Source organism: Nycticebus coucang, chromosome 5 (assembly GCF_027406575.1).
Source record: "Nycticebus coucang isolate mNycCou1 chromosome 5, mNycCou1.pri, whole genome shotgun sequence".
Lineage (NCBI taxonomy): Eukaryota > Metazoa > Chordata > Mammalia > Primates > Lorisidae > Nycticebus > Nycticebus coucang.
In genome coordinates, this window is record NC_069784.1 from 127858289 (window position 1) to 127885657 (window position 27369).

At 40.4% G+C, this 27369-nt stretch overlaps 1 protein-coding gene across 2 annotated transcripts in view; it reads right to left on the reverse strand.

Moving 5' to 3' along the window:
• Nucleotides 1-27369, reverse strand: part of SYNE1 (spectrin repeat containing nuclear envelope protein 1) — a 467802-nt gene that overhangs the window by 107699 nt on the left and 332734 nt on the right. For both annotated transcript variants that reach the window (XM_053590506.1, XM_053590504.1), the window contains 10 exons: nt 23134-23265; nt 22742-22897; nt 21487-21696; nt 15093-15194; nt 10033-10152; nt 7783-7983; nt 5295-5468; nt 1793-1924; nt 1068-1264; nt 126-258 (listed from right to left, as the gene is read on the reverse strand). In XM_053590506.1, coding sequence (XP_053446481.1) covers nt 126-258; nt 1068-1264; nt 1793-1924; nt 5295-5468; nt 7783-7983; nt 10033-10152; nt 15093-15194; nt 21487-21696; nt 22742-22897; nt 23134-23265 — 1557 coding nt within the window. The remainder of the gene's footprint in view (nt 1-125; nt 259-1067; nt 1265-1792; nt 1925-5294; nt 5469-7782; nt 7984-10032; nt 10153-15092; nt 15195-21486; nt 21697-22741; nt 22898-23133; nt 23266-27369) is intronic.

Below are 27369 nucleotides of genomic sequence, written 5' to 3' on the forward strand. Positions count from 1 at the left end.
TATAGCTTGTTTATTGAGTATATCCATTGACAGCTTATTTCCTTTCTGCTGGTGTATGGGTCATATCTGACCTACAGACCTGAAAACAAGAAAATCTAATCCACTGCCTTAGATCTTAAACTTACCAGGAAAGCATTTAGATGATCACGGACTGTTTCCAGCTCTTGTGGGACTGTCACAGATTGCTGAGTCCAAAATTCTAGCTTTTCTTTTGCAGACTGTAACCAGTGAATTAGATCTGCAGATTCACTTTGATATCTGTGAGTATATTAATGACTCCATTAAGTTAGTCCCTGATCCCTTCCTTCCGCTCCCCCACATTATTCACCAATGCCACTGGTTTTAAAAGCAGAGATACAGATTTAGAAGGAAAATGTACCAAGTTGACACTCTGAAATTCTTTTCTTTTAGTATTTATTCCTTGATCGCATCTATCTTTCTGGGTTTCAGCTTGCTCCTCTCTAAGCTGAAAATTAAAATAAATACCTTTCTCCTACTTCTTCACTTTGGTGCTACGTAGAAAATATTAGATGATTGTTACAAAAATTTCTTTGAAAGAAAGGTGCATAGAAAGAGAGTATTTCTTTTTTTTTTTTTTTTTTTTTGTGATTTTTTTGGCCGGGGCTGGGTTTGAACCCGCCACCTCCGGCATATGGGACCGGCGCCCTACTCCTTGAGCCACAGGCGCCGCCCAGAAAGAGAGTATTTCATTGCAGGAAAATCAACCTTTACCTCTCTTGAAAACTTCCCATTGCCTTTGAGAAGCTTCCCTTCCTGAATTCAGATTTTTTCCTTCTTTCTTTTCATTCAAGGCTTTGTTGTGATCACCCAGGCACAGTGGTTCAGCAAAGGAAAGGTGCTTTATGCACCTGCCTCCCTGTCCACTTTTAATTATATACCTATATAAATTATAGAAGAATCCAAGTGGGGACTTTCTGTTTGCCTTTATTTTCTAAACCATACAGTAAGTTCCTAGAGGGACCATATCATTTTCAAGTATAGTACCACTAGCCTTATGAATACATTGCAGCACTCATCTAAAATATTCAAAATAGTCCCTGTGTTACCTGGTCCAGTGCTTCAATATTGTTTCCAATCTGTGAAGTTCCTTAGACACTTTGTTGGTGTTATTGAGCCAGTGTTCTCCAAGCTGATTTAGTTGGCTTTCTAGTTCCGAGCAGCTAACAGATATCAGAAGTCGTTTGCCATCATCTAAAACCTGATATAATTTGGGCTGGTATTCACTGAGGCTAGATTTTAAGTGCTGAAATGATTGAAAATGTCAGGTTAAAAAGTTTGGATTGCAAAATTTTTGTTTTCTAAGAATTAAATATTTTTTCTGTTGCCCAAAATGTTCCTATTATCTATTAATCAAACTTAAACTATTGGTACCCAAGTAACATTGGTAATTCTAAGATATTTCATCAATATGTAGGTACAGATGTTCTCCTTTTTTTATTTTTTGGTATTGACTTCAGGTGCATTTAAAACCTCAAACTGCAATTATTTCAAGAATAGTTTTATGCCAGCACAAACTATAGAACTGCTGGGTAGTGGCTGAATTTTGAAAAAAGAGCTCTCTCATTTAAAAAAACATAAGGAAATACTTTGTAATGTTCTACTATAAATAATACAAGCATAATCTATCTGCTTTCAACAATGTCAATAGGTTGAAAGTAACAGTATTTAATAAACTATTTGATCACAGGTTTGTTTAGATTCTGATAAAACTACTGGTAAGTTTCAAAAGACGTGGCAACTTGTGAGACCAACATGCCCTTCGGACACCAACCTGGTAGAGTGTGATGCGGTCGATGAGCCGGTCCTCATTCTCCTCCACCAGACCCACACTGGGGATGCTGTTTTCCACCACCTCCAGCTGTCTGCTGAGCTCCTGCTGGTCCTCGTCCAGTCGGGACCATGTCTAGAAACACAACGTTCGTCTGTGAGCTAAAAAAGTCCTCTTTAGGGGATGGCATTTCTCCTGTGTGCATAATGTGTACTTGACAGATTCTCTTTTGTGTACGTGAGGGATGTCTGGGGGTTTGCTTTGGGAAGCAAAAGAGGGCTTTGAAGCAAGTAATCAGAAGTCCTCAACCTTTTCTCTGGTTTCCTGGAAGACAGTTTTTGTGCAGATTGGGTTGTGGGGGGTGAGGGAGGAGGATGGTTTGAATCAAGCGCATTACATCTCCACCTCAGATCATCAGGCATTAGATTCTCATAAGGAATTCTCAACCTAGACCCCTCACAGGTGCCATTTCCAGTAGGGTTCACATTCCTATGAGAATCTGAGGCCTTCACTTATCTGATAGGAGGTGGCGCTCAGGCGGTGATGAGAGTGCTGGGGAGTGGCTGTAAATAGAGATGAAGCTTTCCTTGTTTCCCACTGCTCACCTCCTGCTCTGTGTGGCCTGGTTTCTAACAGGCCACTTACCTGTACCAGTCCAGAGCCCGGGGGAAGGGGACACCACAGATTTAAACGTTGTGTCTGGGCTTTGGCATCTGCAACTACCTGGCTATATGACTGTGGGTAAGTTTCTCTGAACTTCATTGTCCACATATTATAATGGGGACATTAATAGCTATCATCTCAACATGAGGACTACATGGCACAGTGAATGCAGTGTCATTGGCATCTGGTATGCACAATTTCACTCTCTTTACCACAATAAGGATTTAAGTCAAAGGGATAGGCAGGTTAGCTTTTCACACAGCAAATAAACTAAAAACTTTACATTTGCACACATAAGTTAAAATAAAACACACACATTTATAAATATGAACATATAGTCTGTATATTCTACCAAAGAAAAATACCAAATTATTTATTCCTCAATTCATGTTTATTCTATTTAAAAGTGGAAGAAACTTTTTTTTTCCAGCAGTTTTTGGCTGGGGCTGTGTTTGAACCTGCCACCTCCAGTATATGGGGCTGGCGCCCTGCTCCTTTTTAAAAAATCAGTTAAAAGCTTTTCCAATAATTCACAAAGGCAATGAGCAGTCCAGCAGTTCGCACGCTCCCTCTGCTGGGCAGGTGCAGTGGGACAGGGCCTAACGGCAGAAACTCAGGCTCTTTTCAACACACTAAATACCTACTGCCAGGCACTGGGCAGGGCCTATGGATTTAGTAATATATAAAACATGCAAAAATCTGTGCCTCCGTGAGCTCACATTCTAGTAAAAAGAAGATTGGAATCAACAGTGAACAATGCGTTGAAAACAAACTACGTCTCTGGTGTATCAGAGAGTTCTTGAACTGCAGGGGAATAACACAGAACTGATCAGGGAAGGGAGGCAGTGCCCAAAGTGTGCGTGTTGTGGCTGCAATTTAAATGGCAGGGTCAGGTAGTTCCGCTGAGGAACACACATTTCAGGCTCTTGCGTCACACAAAACAGGGCGGGATTGCTGACTCTGCCACCAACTAACATGGGCCCTGGCAAGATCTTGCTCCCAGACTCACTTTTGGAGAGAGTCCCAGCAAAGGACAGATGTACCCAAGTGTGAGAACCCAGCCAGGTGCCCAACAGAGTAATATATAGTAACTGCTATTATAGAGATTTCAAATGTTAAACATAAGTTTCTCTCCCACGTATAGTAGACTAGGGGGTTTAGGGGATAGCTAGCTATGATAATGTTGGCCCCAGGAAGAGGACAAGATTTAGAAAAATGAAAATACAGCCCAGGTGAATCCCAGCACTCTGGAAGGCTGAGACGGGTGGATTGCCTGCGCTCAGGAGTTTGAGAATAGCTTGACCAAGAACAAGACCAGTCTCTGCTAAAAATAAACAAAAAACTAGCTGGGCGTGGTGGCAAGTGCCTATAGTTCCAATTACTTGGGAGGCTGAGACAAGAGGATCGTCTAAGCCCAGCAGTTTGAGGTTGCTGTGAGCTATGATGATGCCAAGGTACTTTACCCAGGTTGACAGGGGGGAGTTTGTCTCAAAAAAAAAAAAAAAATAGAGTAAATATGACCTGTAACCAGGTGAGGTTGGTAATGTTGGGGGAGTGGCTGGAAAGAGGAAATGGGTGGAAATTATAATCCCTAAAACTCTCACGGGGAAGACTAAGAATCAGGAACAGTTTAGGGGAACTACATAGTTACTGAAGAGAGTAGGGGACAGTTCTATCATTGATGTCCCCCACTTCCACACGGTTCTCACTGATCTGTGAGCCCTGTGAGCACCAGCTTGTGTTCTTGTGGTGAACCCAGAAGCCCAGTCCAAGTCTGCCTGACGCTAGTGAGGAGCCTGCAGGCTTTAGGTGTAATGGACCCAGAGGGTAAATATTCTCAGCTTTGTGGACCACATGGTGTCTGCCACAGCTACTCATGTAAATCGATAAAACTTTGCTCCAATAAAACTTTCACAGAAGAGGCAGGGAGCCACATTTAGCTCCTGGGATCATCCCTGCTCCAGAGCGTGGGTCTTGGTGACAGATGGCCTCCCTCTTTCTTATTAGCTGTAAGACCTTATGAACAAAATGCCGTCCCCTTCTCTGCAAAGACTTCCATTGTAGTCTGAATGCCCATCTCTTGCCTTTGCCGGATGAGGCCCTGAGGTGACCGAGGCAGCAGAGTCCTGGGCACGCTCACGTCTGTGTTCCCACTGCTTGGGAACTAGTGGCGGCTTGGTTAATGCTGGATGAATCCTTGATGGGACAATGAGTGTGACTGAATGACAGTGACTAAATGCATGAGGGAAGGAATTTCATAGTATCCTTTTCTAACAGGCAGGACAGCAAACTGAAAACTTGTAACCGAAGAGAATACGACAATGGGCTTTTTATAAGAATAACCCAGCATTTCCGATTTTGATCCAGCATTCTCTGGTTGTTTCCAGAGCACAAGGCTTGGGTCCAGGTGGCTTCTGTCCGACATGTGGACCCCAGTGATAGGTCTTTCCCACAAAAGCAGCTGCCAGGACAGGGTCAGGGCTACGTTTCTGTATTTTTATATATATATATATATATATATATATATATATTTATTTTTTTTAATTTTATTTTTTATTGTTAAATGTATTTTTTTATATTCTTTACTAGTCTATCAAGCTCTCAAAACCCCAAATAACTTCGCATGCAGTCTGAAGTCAGCGTTCGTATGTCCAACTTACTACACGACACAAATTATTTCTGAATGTAAACAGGAAACGTGAGGTGGCCAAGCCGAGACATAGGAAAAGCAGAATCCCAAGCCCAAGAACGCGTCACACGAGCCAAGGTGAATGGTAAATGGACACGTCCTGCATCAGAGGCCTCCAGTGCAGCTGGGAAGGCACAGCAGCCGCATGCTCACCTCCAGAATGTACTCCAGCTCCACGCCCCTCCGGTGAGCCTGTTTCAGCACCATGGAAGCCTGAGCCATCAGTTCTGTATGGAACTGGGTATCCTTGGGGACTGCAAAGCTGATGATCTTCCGGAAGAGTGTTTCAGTCAAGATCATGTGGGATTCCAGGCCCTGGAAGTATTCCTGTAATTTTTCAGGTAGAAAGAAGTCAGCAACTCATCCACAGACAGCCTTACGATCAAAATCGCTTCTAATGCAAAAGCTGCCAGACCTTAGTACATGAGTGACATCACTCTACCCCATCCCGGCCACCTCCTTCTTGGCCCAGATGCTGGTCACATCCTATGTCCTGTGGCGACAGGGCTCTAGTCTTTCAACTGGTCTCTCTTGTCCCCCAACTCGGTGCATCCCACACACTGCTGTGCCACAGACACCCTGCCCCCATCTCCCACCTTCGGCCTGTTCTGTTCTCCTTGAGAAGTTCTAACTGGACACACCTGACAAGCCCTGCTTTCTGAGCTGCCAGAATATTGTGCGTGGTGCTCAATACTTGCTGCCAAGCTTAACTGGACAGACACTGATTGGCACTGAACCATTCTTACTTTCCTTGTAATATACCTAGATAGAACAGAATTGTAGGCCTTGCACCACATGGAAAATGTTTTCGAAATCTAACTTTTTAATGTAATAGATCCTGGAGGGTGGAGATGGAAGCCATCCCATTTCCTATTTCCAGCTCCATGACAGAATCAAAGAACTGGGAATTGATAATAACAGCCAACGTTAATTGAACTCTTACTGTTAGCTGAGCCTGCCGTAAACCTATTACCTGGACTCGTTTCACTCTTATAACCACTCTGTGACTCTAGGAGATGTCATTTCCCATTTTATAGAGGAGAACACCGAACCACCCCATCTATGAGGTTTGCCCAAATCACACACACCAGCAGTGGCAGGCTGGGATTTCACCTGGACAGTGTGCCCCAAACCACCCCGTCTATGACATTTGCCCAAATCACACCAGTAGCGGCAGGGCTGGGATTTGACCTGGACGGTGTGCTCCAAACCACCCAGTCTATGAGGTTTGCCCAAATCACACACACCAGCAGCGGCAGGGCTGGGATTTGACCAGACAGTGTGCTTGTGTTTATGCTCCCCACCAGCACTGCACGACTGTCCTGCAGAACATGGTCTGATCAGTAGAAGCTAGAATCACAATTTTTAACTTCTAATTATTGACTCATAGAATCTTAAAGTTGAAAGAGAACTTGAAGTTCATCTAATCCAACCATCAATGAAACCTGAGATGCCTTTAACATCTCCCCTGAAAGCTGGGCTGGACTTCTCCTGGCCAGCAGGGCTGTCTGTCCAATGGCAGCCCACTCATTTCAGAGTTCTTCTTCTATTGAGCTTTATTTATCCATTATTTATACTCATTGATCCTAGTTTCCCCTCTGGAATAACTCAGAATGATCTTTTATTGCCATAGTCAACAACTAGAGAAAGACCAGCTGGGAACTTTAAAGCAACTTTTTCAAAGCCAAACGATAAGGCTTTAATAAATCATAAAGTTTTGGGAAAAAAAGATCTCTGGGAAAAAATAACAAGAAGTATAATTGCAAAAAGAAAAACTAATCCACCTTCATAAGGCACCAGAGACCTACACAATGGTAGAATATTTAACCTTCTACACCCCAGTAAGATGTTTTTAGTTTCTCTCCAGGAAGTTCCCACAGACTGAGAGGCTGAGTTTCTAATCTGGCAAAACTGCTCTTTTCCTTAATCTCTGCTAATAATTTAAGAGCTATTTCGGTGTGTGTGTTAAACAGGCCTTCCTTTACTGAGGAGTAGTATCCAGCCTGAGCCTGGTTATGGCAAACATGGACGGAGTGATCTCAGGCCTAGCAAGCTTGGTAATGAAGTAAAAGGCCTCACTGTTCCCAGAAAGAAACTCTAATGTCTACGGCGACTAGAGGAGTGTGACAAGGGCCAGAAGAGCTGGACGACACGTGTGAAAATCTCCAACCCACCCCTGGAGCTGAGGGGGCTGTTCGGTTGCTGGAGCACAGGGGGGAGTCCCTGGCCAGAGAAAGCAGCCAGGACCAGGCGGACAAAGGACATTTAGAAAAAAGTAGCGTTAAAAGCAAAGGTGGCTCCTTTGAAGACAGTCCTCAAGTTTCCCCTTATTTGTGGCTTATATAGGGAGAAAGCCTGCCTGATGCAAGTGAGGAATTGATAAGCAAAATTACTGGTAAGGTTGGTTTCCTTTTTTTAATTTACAAAATTATAAAACATATCCCCTCTAATTTCTCTGTGCTATTGAATGCCAGCAGGTTTGAACCAGATACATTCGTTGACCATTTTAAAGAACAGCTTTTACAAAGAAGAACCCATAAAAGAATGATAATATTAAATCTTACCAAAAATATGTATCTGGGTTGAACACACACTTTCACAGTTACATTTTATTTCTCACTCTCTCTCTTTTTCTTTTTACCTTATGTTTGTCAAGTAGTTGTTGGATTTCCTCTTTGGAAGACACCATGGTTTTCTGGTCTCCTGCCATCTTCTCCTGACCAGTCTCTAGCAGGTCAGCCAGATCCTGCAGGGCCCTTTCATACTGACTCTTGAGTGTCAGGTTCTGGTTCAGACCACTCCGCCGGGAGCCAATGATCATCAGCAGCTCATCATACATGTCCTAAGAAACAGAGACAGCAGTTTTCACTCTCAGATCATTTTCTGGCCCCACTCTGAAAGCACATGAACCTGCCAGGGCCATGACCCAACAGAGAAAGCTCCTTCGATGATGGGACCTATGGGAATTCTCTGTCTGTAGATCATCTCTGCCTGTCTTTCGTATGAAACTTACATTGAAAACTTCTTTCAAAGAAGACAAGCTTTGAGCCTCTACTTCTGCGCCTATAATATATTATTTACCTGATTGCAGCTTTACAATGTTTTGATACCTGGGAGTTCAGGATGTCTCACTAATCTTGTTCAGTATTCTTATTTTCTTTCTTTTAAATTTTATTTCATTTTTAATTGAAAATAATAAAACACAGTAGAGAAAGTGAAAAAAAAAGAACTGAATCAATAAGAATTTAAAGTATGATGTCACGAGGGGAAAAGATGAAATAAACATTTATTATGTATAATGTGAAAACAATTCAACTATTTGGGGAAAAGTAAACTTAGAGTCTTCTCATGCCATACACAAAGATGAAATTAGATTCAGTAAAAAATAAAAATATATATATTAAATAAAAAGGAAAGTAAGAGGAAATAAAAATGTGCCCATAAGAAATAATCTTAGTATTGTAAGATTCCAAAGAATATGCAAAAGTATTTCCTAGAAAAGATGTATAAGGTAGTTCTGAAAACTATCTTCTCAGGATATCAATAGTTTATGATGAGATATGGGGGTTAAAATATTAAAAAATTGTCCCTATGGCTGAGAGAGATGTCATGGAAAATGCATTTCCAATTTTTATAGTGTTCTCAATGTTTGTGTAATTTTAGGGTAATTGAATATATTATTTTTAACATTTTTTTCTAGCTAATAACAATCAGATTTGAAAGTATCCCTCAAACAAATAGCTAGAGAAATAGTATTTGATGTGAGGAGAACTACTTCTAAGACTTAAGAAGGCAATGTTTTTGCCAAATGTAATGGAGTAAATAACTATTTAAACTGGAGAAACATTTTAGCAGATGATGACACACCAAACACAAAATTTATCTGAGGCATATGGGCCTGATTAACGTATCACAGTAAGGCTTAGCAGGCCAACGTGGTCCAATCTGGAAAAGTTCAACTTTAATGCCTATTGACAGCTGTGACGTTTGATTCTTACACCTGATGCTTAAGTGCTGTTGGAAAACTGTCAACAAAGGTACAAAGTGGGGGTGGTGGGCTTATGACATTATGAACTAACATATAAAAGAATGAGATAGTTCCTGGACTCATGCTGCTAATCCTCAGTGGTTCTGCAATACGACACAGAGAGAAAGTCTAATGTCAGACTGTGACTGGACACAACTGTACAAAGTTTTTTTCTTAGTATAACATAACCGTGTTGCCTATCAGCTGCTAAATTTTGCTGGTCAAATATACTAGTATCTTCCTCCCATTCTAATAGAAGATTCTTGCCTAAATGTCACATCTAGGAGAGCAAATTAACCCAAAGCATTATTCTCTATTCCTGAAGGATGCCAAGAAGCCTTTTTAGATTTTAACTAGTTTGCAACTTAATTTTTCTTGTTGCTCTAGAATTGAAACAATATCTCTACTCCATTTAAAAATGTATGGAAGATAAAGCATAGTCTTTGAATACTTAAAAAACACTTTCTGAAAAATATTATCTTGAGTATTTGTTTTTAAAAATAGTTTTGGGGAAGGTAGTATAACACAGGATAGATACCCCTTTTTCAAATTTTTCTACTTGGGATCAACAATGATCATATTTTCTAGGGTAAAAAATAATATGGCACAATTAAGCACCACAGTGTTCAACTCTCAGAATAACAATAAAGTAAATGTCAGGAAAACACATGACTTTTGGAAGGATAAACACAGAATTCATTTTATTGTACTAAATAAGATAAAAGTTTTAGAAAATTGTCTAAGTTACTTGAAAGACAGATTAAGGCCTAAATGACATGAATTTTATAAAGAAAGCAGTGACAATAGAGACAATAATTGTTCTCAACTTCAAGTTAGGGTGTAGCACTGAGTTGGAGACCGTACCTGGAGTTTGGAGAGTTCTTGCACAGAAGGCTGCTCGATCTGTAACTTGTCACCACGCCTTTTTAATTCAGTGATCCCTGCATCCAATTCCTTGAGCCCCTCTTCAGCCTGCTGTATTGCCTATGGAGATGTGTGACATTTCACTAAAAGACCCAGGAACAACTTTCCCGCAGAAACCGTTGTCTTTTTGTGTTCCTCCTCCCTCCATGTAAGACATTTTCAGTACATACAAAAGCAGTCACCTCAATAAAAGGCCCTTTACTATACTACAGATTAGTTACCTTAAAGGTAATGAGGGGCGAGAAACTTAGGGTGGAGGGTTAGGAGAAGGACAGCTTCCTTAAACAAAAATGGGAGGCTGTGATTAGCAATACCTACCCTGAAGCCTGATTAAGGACATAGTAGAAAAAAAGCGTATGCCTCAGAGTTTTCTAGGGAACCATGTTCTGGAGCCTTGAAATGTAGGTAGGAGGGTCTTTGCAGAGAGACTCACTGAGGTAGCATGCAAACATGTTGTGGCATGCTCAGGGAACATTGCTGAGAGTTGTAAAGTGGAAAGCAAGTCAATCAATCTCAGCCTTATTGCTAAGCCTTGGCTTCCCAGTGTGAGGTCTGAAGAAGCAGAATCTCATCTTGGCCTTCAAGGATCTGATGGTTAGGAAGCCAGAATAAACAGAAGAAAACAAAGCGAGGCTGAGTATAATTAAGCACTAAGCCTGATAATGCAACTCATCCCCGGTAGTGGGACTGCGCATCCCGGAGCAGTCTAAGAAGGCTTTTGGAAGAAGGGCAACCTCAGTTGCCCTTGAAGGATGACAAGAACATAGACTCCAGATGGCAGAGGAAACATGTGTGTCCAATTTCCTCATTTTTGAAACCCCTACAGCCAAAGTAAATATTCTGGTTGTTTGTTTTCTGGTGTGTTTTTGCCTCCATAAATCTACAGAGATGAAAAAACAGGAAAAAACACAATGCCAACAAAATTGTAGAAGTCAGAAATCAGAAGGACACGGGACATTTGACTTGGGAAATATGTGGGAGCTGAATTCTCAGCTAGCAGGGGATCCAGACCACCAAATGGGGAGCAACAGAAATCTCTGGAACTCTGGGTGAGAAGGGATGGAGTGAAACATTAAGGTCAGAAAGAAGCTGCTCACTGCTCCAAGAGTGGTTAAGTCCCCAGATTCCCATTCTTATTCCATACTGTCCCTTTCCTTTCCTTAGAAAAGACTGGAAGTTTCTTTTCTGGAGAAGTTTAAACAGGCTGAGCAACTCCCGACATAGCTGTAGGCTTGAGCACTTGACCGACAACAGGGATGAAGTAGCTGGAAGCTACTGAATGCTGAGTGTGGGGTCCCCAAGTTTTCTCTTGCTGCCACTAGGCCTCTACTCTCCAGACAGGAGGAAGAAAAAGTATCTGAAAAGACCAGCAGGGCTGAAAATTTGACACAAGTGTTCTCTTTTTTTTTGTTTATAGTTTTTGGCCAGGTCTGGGTTTGAACTCGCCACCTCCAGCATCTGGGGCCAGCACCCTACTCTGTTGAGCCACAGGTGCCGCTCGACACAAGCATTCTCTAACAAATGGTCCACATGGGCCACCCTGCAGTAAACCTTGAATTTGCTAAGCTCCCTTGACACAGGAAGTTGCCTTTCAGTATTCCTACCCATGAGTAGACAAAAATGGATTTCTATAGACTTGTCAGTAGCATGAAAGAGACCAACATAAGCAAAGAAATAAAAGCAACTTAGAGGGAAACAGATTACATAGGAAAAATAAAACTGTAATAATAAAAAGACTAATACATTCAAAGAGATTGCAAAAGTAATGCATTCATTTAAAAAGAACAAAATACTATATAAAAAAAGATCATTCAGAGAACCAAAATTCACTCTGGAAGAATTAAACACATAAGAACAGAAATGCAAAACTCAGAAGTGTCTGGAGGTGAAATCGAGGCAGTCTCCTAGAAAGCAGAGCAAAAGACAAGCATAGAAAGGTCTCTTGGATCAGAATAACCAGAGGACTTGAACATAAAGAGTTCTCCAGAAATGGAGACAGATCAAATGGAGGAATAAAAAGCATTAAAAAAATCAGCAAGAAAATTTCAAGTATGGGAAGATAGGAGCTGCCAAATCAAAAGAGCCCATTGAGCTTCCAGCCCAGCAGATAAAAATAGACCTTCCCCAAGGCACATGATTATAAAATTCCAGATCACTGAAAATGAGAATACTTTTATAAAGCCAACACTAGAAGCTAGAAAACAATGGGGTAACACAAGCCTCCAGACTCTGAGAGAATTAATTTCCCACCAGGAAATCTATAGACAGCTAAGTTAATCCTGTAAAGCATGGTAGCCCTATAGAACATGGTAGCCCTATATAGCATGGTAACCCTATAGAGCGTGGTAGCCCTGTACAGCATGGTGGCCCTATAGAGCTTGGTGGCCCCTATGCAGTATAGTAGCCCCTATAGAGCATGGTAACCCCATAGAGTATGGTAACCCTATAGAGCATGGTGGCCCTATAGAGCTTGGTGGCCCCTATAGAGTATAGTAGCCCCTAAAGAGCATGGTGGCCCTATAGATCACGGTAACCCTATAGAGCATGGTAACCCTATAGAACATGGTAACCCTATAGAGTATGGTAGCCCTATAGAGCCTGGTGGCCCCTATAGAGTATGGTGGCCCTAAAGATCATGGTGGCCCTATAGAGCATGATAACCCTATAGAGCATGGTGACCCTATAGAGCATGGTAGCCCCTATAGAGTCTGGTGGCCCTATAGAGCATGGTAATCCTATAGAGCATGTTGCAAGAGCATTTTCAGACATCCGTCTTGAAAAATGTGCCTATCATTCACCTTTTCTTAGAAAGATACACACTAAGCAAGCAAGGAAGAAACCCATTAAAGAGAATGACTTGGGGCTCAGAAAAGAGAAGATGCAACAGAGGAAGAAATGAAGGGGTTCTCAGGATGGTGGTGATGGGAAACCCTAAGAAGAAAGCCGTGCACGAGGATTATGAGGCCACAGGTCAGTCCTAGATTGGAACAACCTGACTCAAAAGATGAACATGCTGAGTGAGGGGTGTCATCCCCATGCCTTCTACTATTAATTCACTCATACTACATTGGGTTTGAGTGGAATCAGCAAATCCATTTGGTTGCTTTCTGTTATTAAAAAGAATCATCTGTAACATTAATTTAGTCTTTTTTAGAATCACATACATTATAATCCCCTGTCCCGCAAAAAAGGTTCTTTCATATAGAAGATATGACATCAACAATTATGTTTACTTGGGGAAAAATGGATAATCTCTTTCAAAAAGTAGATGAAATTATAGTCAAGAAAGAGGGCATAATACACGCACACATATGTGCATGTGTGTGTATACACACACACACACATATTAATAATCTCTATTTCGGTGGGTGTCCAATGAAATTAGGTTAAGAAATTCTATTAGAACTTTCCATACTTTCCATAAATTCCGTCTTCCCTTCTGGTTCCACTGCCACTATGTTAGCTCAAGTTCTCATTCTTTTTCATCAGTGCAGCCACCTGCAACCTCACACTGGATCATGACACTATATGATTACAGGAAACGCTGTAGGAATATAGAGCCAGAGAGGCTGGAGCTCCAAGACAGGGAGAAGGAAGTTCCAGAGAGAAGAAATAAACAGCATGAGCTGAGAAGACACGAAGGAGCATGGTCTGACTGGGGAACTGCCCATGATGCTCAGTGCCCAGGGACGAGGACAGAGCCTGATACTCACACTCACACTCACCGCAAACATCCCCAGTGGTGTTTCACAGCCAGGGATCTCCAAGGCAAGTACAAGGAGCCAACAATGTGCAAGGTTATCTATCAGGATGAAATACTACATTTTTTTTTGAAAGGAAGATTCTCACTCTGCTGTCCGGTCTAGAGTGCTGTGGCATCATCACAGCTCACAGCAACCTCAAACTCCTGGGTTCAAGCCATCCTCTTGCCTCAGCCTCCCGAGTAGCTGGGACTACAGGTGCCGGCCATGTTGCATGGCTAATTTTTCTATTTTTAGTAGAGATGAGGTCTTGCTCTTGCTCAGGCTGGTCTTGAACTCTTGAGCTCAAGCAAACCTCCTGCCTCTGCCTCCCAAACAGCTAGGATTACAGGTGTAAGCCATTGCACTCAGGGCTAGGATTATAGGTGTGAGCCACTGCACCCAGGGCTAGGGTTACAGGTGTGAGCCACTGCACCCAGGCTGAAATACTACATTGTATGTGTATATTCAACCTCATTCATCTTTAATTTTCATTTATGTGTATGTTTTATGAGACAACATACTACCTACTTATAATTTATAAATAAGTAAATATACATACATTTGTGGTGTGTGCTTATTTCTTTTTTTAGCCAATGGAATATGCAATCAATAAAGTGTGGAGACCACTGTCTGACATTCAACTGCCTCAGATTTACACATCTAATCTATTTCCCCTCCTCCATCATTCTCATTCATCCTAAAGTCAGCTAAATAGAATTATCGGCATTTCTCCATAAGTGGTCAAAGTTTCAAACATTCATGCTTTTATTCGGGTTGTTCTCTTTACAATGATACCTTTCCTCTCAGTTGCCATGCGTCTACATTTATTTGCAAGTTCAGTTCAAATTTCTACCCAGAAAGCCTTCCCTGACCATCCCTGTGATGGCGGCAAGCTGTCCCTTCTGAATTTCCGCAGGGCTTTATCCCCCTCCTGAATGTCTGTGTTGCTATGGGCCTCTCTCACGACGGTTTGACTTTCTGCCTTAACGTTATTTGAGGTTCCTGTCTAATCTCATCACTGGGTGGTAAATTCCTTCAGGTCAGCACCTGTCACAGACAGCTTCCCCTATCTCACATTTCCTAATTCTTTGATTGTCATCTGGCATGTTACTCAAGCCCAGCACACAAAATCAAAAATATAACAGGCAAAAATGCTATTGTAAGCCATGAATCTTTCATAAAATACTTCAAGTTTCATACTAAATCATATATCCTCTACGCATTTGCTTTTGTACGAAAAGGCAGCTCTGTAAATACCTCTATTTGTTCTGCTACAGGCTGTTCAAACACATTTGCCAGTTTCTGCAGAATGATGTATTTGTTGTCGGCCAGTGACGTAAACAGCACCTTCAGATCATTCTAAGGCGGAAAGAAACAGGAAGACTTAACAGATGTGCCAGGGAATTTAAAATACTTGCAAATATTATATAATGTAGATTCTTAAAAATAATGTATAGGTGCAGAAGTTTCCAGGAGAAACAATACTGAACTATAAGGAGGCAAAAAGAACAGGTAACAATTTACTTAGATGCTAAAATTGACTTGTGAAGAATCTGCTACCCAGTCTTTTTTTTACATAATACAAATAGAAAAAAAAAACTACAGATGCAGGTACAGTTAAAAGAATAAAGAGCTTATTAGAGATCTAATAATGTTCAGCAGGTGGCCATAATTGGTACTACTGTACTGTATACTGACAATTTGCCATGAAGGTCTAGGTTTTAGATACTTTCACCGCAAACAAGAAAAGAAAGGTAACTGTGAGAGATGATTTGCTTGACGATAGTAATCACTTCAATATGTATATGTATGTATATGAAAACACCATGTTGTGTACTTTAAACTTACACTGTGATAGAAAAGAGTGTGTATATTTTTAAATGAATGAATCTGAGTATTAAATTACTCATTGAGAAAAAAATAGAGTTGAAGCATACAAGTAAAAAGCAATAGTGGTCATTATAATCTTATTATATCTGAAATAAATGGGCACATTCCAACATTGTAGCAGAAATATCATGTTAATAAATTTTATTTAAGGAAACAACCTATAGGTGATTATCCTGACTTAGGGAATAATATGATTCTTAAGAATAATATGATTCCTTCTTTCCTCTCTCCCCTTCGACCCCACTCCCTTTGTTTCTTCTTTTCCTATTTGCAAAGAATTTACACAAGCTTATAAAAATCCATCCAGAAGTTTAGAAAATAAGTATTATCCATGATGATCCAAGACATATGAAGAGACAATATAAAAAACATCTTAGGTAAGTATTTGTTCATAAACTCATTTAAGCATCCAAATATGTATGCATTGAGAAGACTTGCATCTCTTTGGTACTTGATTCCAAAGAGAATAATAAATTAGAGCATTATTTAATTTAAAAAAAATGTAATGCCTCCCAAAATAGCAAGTAAGCTCTATTTATTATTAATCAGCAAACACACGGATGAGCTAGTTTTTCATCAGAAGTTGAAGTTCAACTCATGACTTCTTCATCGGGGCTTATCGTGTATGAGTGCACACCTCCAACATGCAAAAAAATCGGACAGTCTCACAGGGAAAGCAAAAATCAGACAAAGGGACAAATACTCATGTTTAAGGATATATAAAGGCATTATAATGCAAATGCAAGGCTACAAGGCAAAATAATAGATGAATTATGTGGCAAAAAAATCAAAATGAAAATACAGCATTGACCATGAGAACTAGAATAGCTGTCATTAATCAAAACTCAAACTAATCTGCAATCCTAGCGGCCAACCAATTACATAGGAAATTATGATCACAGCACTGGAAAAGCTATACCAGAAACAAGAACTTTATATGTGAGTAATGATCAAGCTGTATCATTCAACTGTGTTCACAGGGAGGCTGCGTGAGCCACTAGAACCATCTATTTGTAAGACGGTTAAAGGTGTTTCCCACGCATTTAATCAGATTCAAAGGAAATAAAGTTTCCATTATCTACATTTATTTATATAATGGCATTAGTTCAATTAGTCTAAATAGTAGATAAGTAGAAATAACATAATGTGGGCTAGAAATGAAGAAGGTGTATTTCCTGTACATCATATATATATATATATATATTTTTTTTTTTTTTGGAGAGACAGAGTCTCACTTTATTGCTCTCGGTCGAGTGCTGTGGTGTCACACAGCTCACAGCAACCTCCAAGTCCTGGGCTTAGGCGATTCTCTTTCCTCAGCCTCCCGAGTAGCTGGGACTACAGGCACCTGCCACAACGCCCGGCTATTTTTTTTTGTTGCAGTTTAGCCGGGGCCGGGTTTGAACCCGCCACCCTCGGTATATGGGGCCGGTGCCCTACTCACTGAGCCACTGGCACTGCCCCATCTTTATATTTTTAATAGCATATTTTTTCTCTCTTAACTGTATGCTACTCCAAGTAACAGAAGACAAGTTCACATTCCTGGAAATCACACTAATTATTGGTAGAGACTAGACAGGAAGACAGTCAAGCAGAGAACATGACTGATTTAAAAATGACTAAAGACTCCAAGAAGTGCTAATAATCATACGGAGGTTGACATTTTCTTAGACATAAAAATCCAAAGGATTGAACAACTTTTTATTACTGCGCGTGTAATACAGCACGATAATTAAGGTATCCACATATTACACACACAAGAGATGTCACTTTTTTTTTACCTTATAGTTACTGGAATTAAGGGGCAGGATTTCAGTTGTTGAAAAATAAATCCATGGGAAGTTTCAAGCTTTAAAACTGATTGTGCTTGGAGTGTACGGCCACCTCCTGGGGGTGGGACACAATGATAAGAGGGACTTTACCTAACAAATGCAAACTTTGCAACCTAATTCTTTGTACACTCAATTAACCTGAAACGATAAAAATAAAATAATAAAATAAAATTGATTGTGCTGCCTCATTCATTTATTAATGAAATCTTCCATTCCTTTTCTACTTTTTTAAGTAGCATAAGATAATCCATTACACGTTCAAGAAATTTACTTGGGGTTAGGTCTATGGGTAAAACTATTTTAAAATACAGAACAGTTGATAATTGACTTTATTATGATTCCCCAGGTGTGACGTCCAGCTACATAATATCTGTGCATCCCTCCAGATAGTCTTTTGGATATGGAGTAGTGTTAGCCGTCTAGCAAAAGCTAACACTGAAAGGTTAAATACAGAATAAAGACACACCATTCCACTCGCGTTGAGCCCTGACAGCACACCAGGTGCTGGGTACAAGGTAAAAATAAAATGGGTTGTGACTTGAGATTTAATTGTTAGCATTGGAACTCCATCTCTCAATTAAACTGAAACACAAACATTTTGAAATGTTGGTTTTTGTTCGTGACCTGGCCCTCAACAAGTAGAAACTTGTTGGCAGAAGAAAAACAGAGAACGTGATTTAGAGAGACTTTCATCATTACAAGTTCTTCTTAGTCCCCTACAACAAAACAGGTTCCAGGGGACTCTCCTACTTGGTTCACATCTTGCTGTGGCTGGTGATAGTTATCAATACAATTGTAAGGTACGAAAGTACTAAAAACACTAACACAGTAAATACATTTCACAAAAGGGAATCGTGCTTCTTTTGTTTTTATTATTATATATATATTTTTTGTAGAGACAGAGTCTCACTGTACCGCCCTCAGGTAGAGTGCCATGACGTCACACGGCTCACAGCAACCTCTAACTCTTGGGCTTACACGATTCTCTTGCCTCAGCCTCCGAAGCAGTTGGGACTACAGGCGCCCGCCACGACACCCAGCTATTTTTTGTTGCAGTTTGGCCTGGGCTGGGTTTGAACCCGCCACCCTCGGCATATGGGGCCAGTGCCCTACTCACTGAGCCACAGGCGCCGCCCTTCTTTTTTTTTTTTAATGTGTAAATATTTTTTGATATAATTTTATTTTATTTTTATTTCATTTTTTCTTTTTTATTAAGTCTTTTGTACATAGATCATAAATACATTTATGCCCATTTCAGTGTGTTGATTATTTGTACAAATTGGAGTGCTTACATCATACTGATCAGCATGCTATAATCGGGTAAATGGGAAACGTGCTTCCAAACAAGACATGTTTGCACCTTTAACCCACCTCATTCACGGCTGGTAGGCTAGAATGCTGTTAAAACTCTGCACGTTGGGCGGCGCCTGTGGCTCAGTGAGTAGGGCGCCGGCCCCATATGCCGAGGGTGGTGGGTTCAGACCCAGCCCCGGCCAAACTGCAACAAAAAAAATAGCCGGGCGTTGTGGCGGGCGCCTGTAGTCCCAGCTGCTCGGGAGGCTGAGGCAAGAGAATCGCGTAAGCCCAAGAGTTAGAGGTTGCTGTGAGCCGTGTGACGCCACGGCAGTCTACCCGAGGGCGGTACAGTGAGACTCTGTCTCTACAAAAAAAAACAAACTCTGCACGTTATTTTATGAAAGATAAATTGCAGAGTAACAGAGCAAGCTTCCATAAGTTACACAACTATCTTACTCAGGTCTTGCATCCTAAACAAAATACCCAAATAATGAGGCCCTGCTTTTTGGTTCTAAGAGAAATGCTCTTTCTTCCTTATACACTATACAACCTAACAGGTATAGATGGGAACATCCAGTTCAGGTCACTCCTGTAAACTCCAGACTCGCATACTGTGGCCTTCATAAGAGTGTCTTCGATTCCCTCATCCTTTGCCAGTGGATGGTACCACTGGCGACTCAGTCTTGTCCGTGGGTCAATGGCCCTTCTACCCACCATTTTCCCAGGCAGCCACTGTCTCCCAGATGCTCTAGACAAAAGGATTGGCTCCCCTGTCCTTCTCTCCCTCATTCCTCATATTCAAACCGTCAACAAACACATCCTATAAATTTTGCCTTCAAAATATATCCTGAATAGGTTTGGTAGTCTCCATTTCCCCTGCTATCACCCTAATGCTATACAACACAAAAACATTCTTTAGTTCAAATCCTGAATAATCCTTCAACCTAATGGCTGAATAACCTTGGAGAAGTAATTTAGCCTTCTTCTTGGTTTCCGATCCTATGTCTCGTACAATATCATCATTAACAACAATAAGAAGCAAATGCTGAGTGCTGAGTGCTCACTATATATCAGGCCCGGTTCTTATTATTTTACACATTTCAAAGCATTTTCTCTTCACACAATCTATGAGCAATTACTATGTGTGTGACTTAATAGTCAATGGTACTAAGGCTCAAAGAAGCAACTAAGGTTATACAGAAATAGATGACAAAAACCAAATTTGAATACAAGATTGCTAGCTTCAGAGACAAGGTTCTTAATTTTTATTCTTTTGACTTTGCAAATTTATCACTAGAACAATGTTTCCTTAATAGGTATATTGCAAGGAGTAAAATAAACGACAAGTGAAAATTTTTGTGAATATAAAATAAAACAACAAATGTTTGTGGTAATTTTACTCCGTAGTTTTATTCTTCCAGATGAAGATCTAGAAAGTTCCATGTTTCTTGGTCAATTCTGCATTTATTGGACACTTTATAATTTTTTTCAACAAATCCAAATTTTACATTAAACACTTAGCCCTACTTATGTGAAATGTGTTTTATAAATCTCCCATGTTTGTTAAAAATAGCATTCAATTAAAATTTAAGTATTCCAGAAGAGTATTTTTTATTAGGGATGCAAAATCACACTAAAAGTTTGTCAGCATCTTTTGTACTAACTTGCTTCAGGGATCAATCATGAGAAAAAATTCATAAGCACACTGTTATTTAGTTGGAATCATAATTTTAACATGGGGTGATAGGGCAATAAATCTAAAGAATGAGGATTAAAAGGTAACACATTTCAGGCAGTAGTTACAGGACAACCACTTTCAAAGACTTTTACATATTAGAATCTATGTACTTCCTGCATGCTTTTTTGGTAACATGTTCTAAACTCTGCTATTACCAAATGGATTGTAATTATAGTTAGCCATAAATATGATTTTTTTGGTTGAATTTAAAGTTCTATTCAGCTCTCAGGGTCTTTCTTTTTTTTTGGACAAGTTTGAATTTTTTATTTTTAATTATTATGGACATATAACAATTACAAATATTTACAGGATTTACTGGGATGTTCTGCTGCAGGCACACGATCCAATCAGGGGCATCCGCTACCTCAGGCATTTGCCATTTCTTTGTGTTGAGAACATTCCAATTCCACTCCTGGTTACTGTAAATATACCTTAACTTATTGTTGACTGCAGTCACTCTGTTGTACTATCAAATATTGCTCATTCTGTCTACCTATCAACTGTATATTTGCATCCATTAACCATTCCCACACTAACCCCCACTGCCTGCTACCCTCCCAGCCCCCCTTTGGCAACCATCATTCTATTCACTCTCTGTCTTCATGAGATCAACTGTTTTTAATATTAGCTTCCACATGTGAGTGAGAACAGGCAAGATTTGTTTTTCTATTCAGCTCTTTGTTGGAATAGGTGATTTTCTCAACCTTCCATTTCCAGGAGCACGAAGCCTCTAGTTTTCTAACCCTTTACTTCAATACCCTTGATCTTCTGCAATGCTCTTACCCATCACTATATATTTGGAAAAAAAAAAATAGGTTTGTAACATACCTCAGTAAGATACCCTGTTGAAAATATCTAGAGAATGGTCAAAATCCTTTGATAATGTCTTACTGACCTGGAAACTGAGTATTTGTTGAAGTCTTTCCTTCATCTGACAACAACGCTGGTTCACCACTGAGTCCAGCAGATTCAACCTGCCCACGAGACAGCCCAGGGTATCTTCAATAACGTTTCGATTATCACCGTTCTCTGGAAAGGCTTGGGAAAACAAGTTCTTGTTCTTATCCATTTCTTCAGACATTTCCTTAATGTCTTTGGCAAGAGTCTAAGGTTGATAAAAGAAAAACCTCATTTCGGTGTGTAGATGCATGAACTGATATGCAAACAAACCAAGGCAGAGAAAGTCAAACAAATCTTCCTTACTGCTTAATAACAATCACACTCAAGTCAAGCTAAATCTGTTCTATATGGCCTTTTATGCAATTTAGGCAAATTGTTCTTGAAGAGAGATTTTTCTTAGGAACTTAACGTTACTAGCTAATAATAATATACATTGGTTAGAAATGAGTTTTCTAAAGTGTTATTTAGGAATTCAGTATGTTTTTTAGTCTGGAACATCTATGATATACAATATTGTTTCTACAAAGAGTTCGCCATTTTTTTCTCCTTTTCTAGGTGGGTTATTACGAAAGTTTTGATATACACAAAAATCAAGAAATGTAAACTTTGTGTAGACGGAAACAAATTTTAGCCCTCCCAGTAACCTGGAAAAGCCAAGCAAGCTGAAATTTGCAAGAGTCAATCAGGAAAAGCTGTCAACTAAGTTTCTTAGAAGTGAAATAATGGATCAAACCTTTTTCAGTGACCCACATATACATAAAGGATTAAAACACAAAGCATAAACCACCTTTGATAGCTTTTTTTTTGGGGGGGGGAGACAGAGCCTCAAGCTGTCACCCTGGGTAGAGTGCCATGGCATCACAGCTCACAGCAACCTCCAACTCCTGGACTCAGGTGATTCTCTTGCCTCCGCCTCCCAAGTAGCTGGGACTATAGGCGCCCTCCACAACACCTGGCTATTTTTTGGTTGCAGCTATCATTGTTGTTTGGAGGGCCCAGGCTGGATTCAAACCTGCCAGCTCAGGTGTATGTGGCTGGCACCTTAGCCACTTGAGCCATAGGAGCCAAGCCTTTGACAGCATTTTGTATTTAAGCAATTCTGTTCTGTAATATGCTGCTTGGAATATACCAAATGCGAACCTTATTAAGTTATGTTTGACCTTCTTTGTACACAGAATTAATTATCCAATATCAAAATTTCAAGTGTTTTATAAGGTCACACATGCACAGGCAGAAACTGCCAGACCTACTTCTTGGTTGAAGAGACATGTTTCTGCTTCTTCTGGTAAAAGTGCTGTAGCAACAAATAAATGTTCTTCCACATCGTCCAACCAAGTGGAGGTAGCTGAGACCCCGTCGTATAACTTCTGTTCCAAGTGTATACTCCGCCTCCTTGTTCCTCCCCCCTAGAGAATGAGTACACACCAAAAAGGGGAGGGGCAAAGAATCAATTACAGTGTTTTGAGGAATCAAAGAAGACGAACATGAAACTCCAGGGTCCAGTAAGTCTTTGTGTCAGGGTTCATTCTGGTGTTGGCTCTCAACAGTTCATGCACGTGGGTAGAACAAGAGGCCAAGGAAAGCACCACGAGAGGAGAAGGCCCTCAAAGCCCAGACCAGCATGCCCACAGCACAGCCCTACCTGGGATGAAACCTCCTCGAGGGCCTGGTTCAGGCCGTCCAGCAGAGACGTAACTGCAGATTTGTCTTGGGTCTGCCCGTCCCCTTTGTACAGTGGCACACCAGACAGGAGTCGACTTGGCCTGCTGTAAAGCTGAAGGCAAAGGGGGGCAGTTAATTTAATAGCATAGGTGCTCTGCTCCAGCTTTCTCAGTGGGAAAAACACACTGAAGTAGGTACTGGAAAAATCGTCCTTACGAAAACCTCTTCTGGGAAGAGGTTTGACGTCGTCATGACTTTGTTATGATGTCAATAACACACCACGTTCACTCACCCCAGTGACCAGCTTCAGAGCTTCAACAAGGACAATGTTTTCATTGACAGATTAAAAAAAAAAAGTGGTAGAAAAAAATGCCTCACAGATAGTAAAAATAAGTGCTCCCATTCTATTGCTCCGTGGGGTGAATATAGTTAATAATGTGTTTATATTGCAAAATAGCTAGAAGAGAGGATTTTCAATGTTCTCATCATACGCTAGATACCCTGATTTGATCATGACATAGCATATACACATATCAACATATGATTCTGCACCATGTAAATATATGTAATTATGTCAAATAAAAATAACCATAACAAAGAATACAGTCAATATAAAAGCCCAAAGATGAGACTATAAAATAAGAAAGTAAAATTAAAAGGTAGCTTGTAAACTTTATGAAATAAAACTGAAACATAAATAAGTTAGAAACAAAAAGGATAAAAAGAGACATTGGTGAAAATGGAAGTCCTGGCACCGAGTAAGATCTTGCAATAATCACATGAAAAGTGAATGCAAATTTAAAAAAATACAATAACCAATAACAACTAAAGAGAAGCCAATAGGTACAGAGAAAAGATGAAAGATTCTCTGACCTATAGACAGCTGATGTCCCTGAAGCAGAGATGTAACAAATGTCACATAAAATCAATTTAAATTATACAAGAAAAAAATCCCTACAATGAATAAAAAAGCAAGTCTTGATTCTTGTATATAAAATGTTACAGGAGAAATATGATAACAGAACCCACTTAAGCTACTGAAACTTAAAGAAAAACAATTCTGGTATCCAGAGAGAGGACAAAAAAATTAAGGAGGAAAATAGTAGATTGCTTTTATATTTTTCTAAAGCTTCATTTGATGCCAGAAGACATTAACAAACACACACACACGTGTATTTGTATAAATATAAATTCTGAAGGAATAGAAGTATAACAGAAGAATATTATATATAGCAAAATGTCCCTCAAATACAGAGTCAACTAGCTGATATTTCCAAACAAAATAAAACGTGAGTTTTCCTTGAAAAGAATTACTGGACAATGAAATATAGACATTTAAGAGCTTAATCAGGCTGGGTATGGTGGCTCATGCCTGTAATCCTCGCACTTCGGGAGGCTGTAAAGGAAGGACTGCTTGAGGCCCAGAGCTTGAGACCAGCCTGAGCAATAGTGAGAACTCATTTCGACAGAAAATAGAAAACTTAGCTGGGTAAGGTGGTGTGTGCGGTAGTCCCAGCTACTGGGGAAGCTGAGGGAGGAGGATCACTTGAGCCCAGGAGTCTGAGTTTATAGTAAGCTGTGATGATGCCACTGTAGTCTAGCTAGGACAACAGAGTGAGACACTATCTCAAAAAAAAAATAAACAAAAATAAAAATAAAAAATAACAAAAACACACAGATAAGAGCTGAATCGAAATGAAAAATTTAAGTTAAAAAGATAGACTAAAATAATTGGTCATGAGCATTGATAAATTCAAAGATTAAACTGATTTACAGAATATAGGACTTCTTAAGTTTTTTTTAAATTTCGATCTTTGTACTTGGATGCATAACATGAATTCACTATAAAGAGTGTATGTGATTTTTAAAACCAATAGTTATTTTTCTCAAAAATAGGCCAAATAATTAGAAAATTATTAGCAACCATTTTTAAAAAATGCCTGAAATCTTAACATAATCTTCCTCTCAATTTTTCTTCTCAGCTTTAGTGCTACCTAAAGTCAAGGAATTCATCTTAAATACCCAACCTCGACTAATCTCTTCTCTTGTTATTAACCTTCTCTCCTCTAAACTCTTTCAGGTGTATATATGACTCTCCAGTAAGAATCGGGATATGGCCTAACATTCAAACTTTTTGATAATGTCTCCAATAAAACTCAGTCTCTTGGGATTTTTCAAAACACCTCCTCCTCCTCACCTTTCAGGCTGATCACTCATGGTCCTGAAAAACCACAGGAGGCTGAGTTTAACTGGAAACATTCCCTACACTACAGCCAGAATGTCTACTACCCAGCATCCCTTTAAAATCTGCTACTTATAGGTATGAGTCACTATAAAATCTCATACCTAGTATAGTGACTTTCCACTTTTTTATTTTTTAACATCTGTTTTCTTTGAATTCCTACTATGGGAGCTATCATGGTTGCTTAATTTTTCAGAAATGTGTGAAATATTTCCTTGTTTGGGTTATAGGTTTCCAGAAGCAGCATAAGATGTAGGCATCTTGTCCTGAAGCCATGCAGGTGTTCTGTATAGAAGCAGCAAATACATTGGAAGGGCACAGATGAAGAAAAAGTGCTCTGAGAGATTAATGCCCTCTCATCTGGTGAACTGTAGGCCAAAAATTTGTGCCTGTTATTACAGTTGAGCGTAGTAAACACATCCAGCATGCAAAATCACCAGTAAAATGGTGTGGAAAAGAAGGGACTCGGGAATCAGACAGGTCTGCATCCCAACGCAAGAGCAGCCTCTTAGTCATCAGATCCAGAGAAGCTTCCTGATTTCTCCAAGTCTCAGTTTACAATTCATAGGTTTATAAAGAGAAGAGAATGTCAACCTCACCACCTGTTAGACAGGGTAGCACCTAGAACTGAAGATGTGCTCATTAAATGATCATTCCTTTTCTTCCTGGAAACTGACAGCTTCTTCCTCATCTTTTCCCTCACCTTGTCACACTACACAGAGGAAAGCAACCCACCAACATGCACTTTGTACAAATGACCAGTGCTTCCAGAAAGAAGGCTCTCAAATGTAAAAGTGTCATTTTAAAAAATGTCATTCGGGGCGTTCCATTTCTAATCCCAAAGACAAGAAATATGAACGTGAGCCTAAACTTCAGTGGTCCAGGTATCAAGGGCAACTGTTGGTGGCAGCAGGACAAAGTTGGTCCAGTAAGCCCAGTATGGGGGATGTGGGGGTGCTGGCCCTGACGGAGAGAAAAAGCAGCTCTCCAGGATCATAGCAGGTAATGGACGAGACATCCAGGAAGTCTGCAGATGCTGCTGCTTGAGGTGGGTGTCTAATAAATCATGCAGGTGCTTGGGGTGGTGTCTCATGAATGGAAAACAGTAAGTGTAGAATAAGTAAGCATGAAATCCCCAAATGCCATGGATTTACCTGACTCAGGAGAGTCAGAAAAGACAGCAGTCTTTGATAGAGGACTGTACAACTCTGTGTATTCAAAGGGATGGAGCAATACTGTACCAGGAAGGCGAGCTACCAGCTAGCTCCAGGTGCTACCCCTCAGAAGCCAAGAATTCAAGCTATGAGTCTGAGGGATGTGTGATTAGAGACTGGAGGAAAGATTAACTCACACTCAGATGCAAAAAAAGTATAGGGCACCATTTGCTAGGGGGGAGTATGATTCTGTGATAACTGCTTCTGGGAGTGGGGTACTTCGAATTTTCCAGAGCTGAAGCTGGTGACTACTCATGTGGACTGTGGCAAAGAAGACTCTTGGCCAGGGAGGGAGAGTGAAGGGCAGAGAGAGTGGCGTGCCAGGTGGTTGTGTGAGATGGGATGGAAAGCACGGCTCTGGAGAGAATCAGGGTGCCCCAGAGCTGAGGGGACACACTGTGGCTTTTAGGCCATCTCCCTTCAGGGGGTCCTGGCAGGCTGTGTGTGCTTCACAGGCTGGCTTTGTCAGCCCTGCCCACTCTCAGATGTGCTAAAGTTACTGACTTGGTTCCCTTTTGGGTTCAGCCCCTAAGCTAGTCCTGGCCAGAGCAGAGGGAGTAGCAGCTCCCTCAGACCAGTGACAAAGGTCCTAGAATTTACCCTTTTGAGTCCCAAAATGAGCTTAGACAGGCATAGCTGGCCCCGGACAGGGGACTAGTCTTCCATCTTCAGAATCCCTCTGAGGCACAGCTATAGAAGAAATCTCAAGACTTGTTTGAGTCCTGGTTCACCCATTAGTCCTCCTCACATACTAATTCTT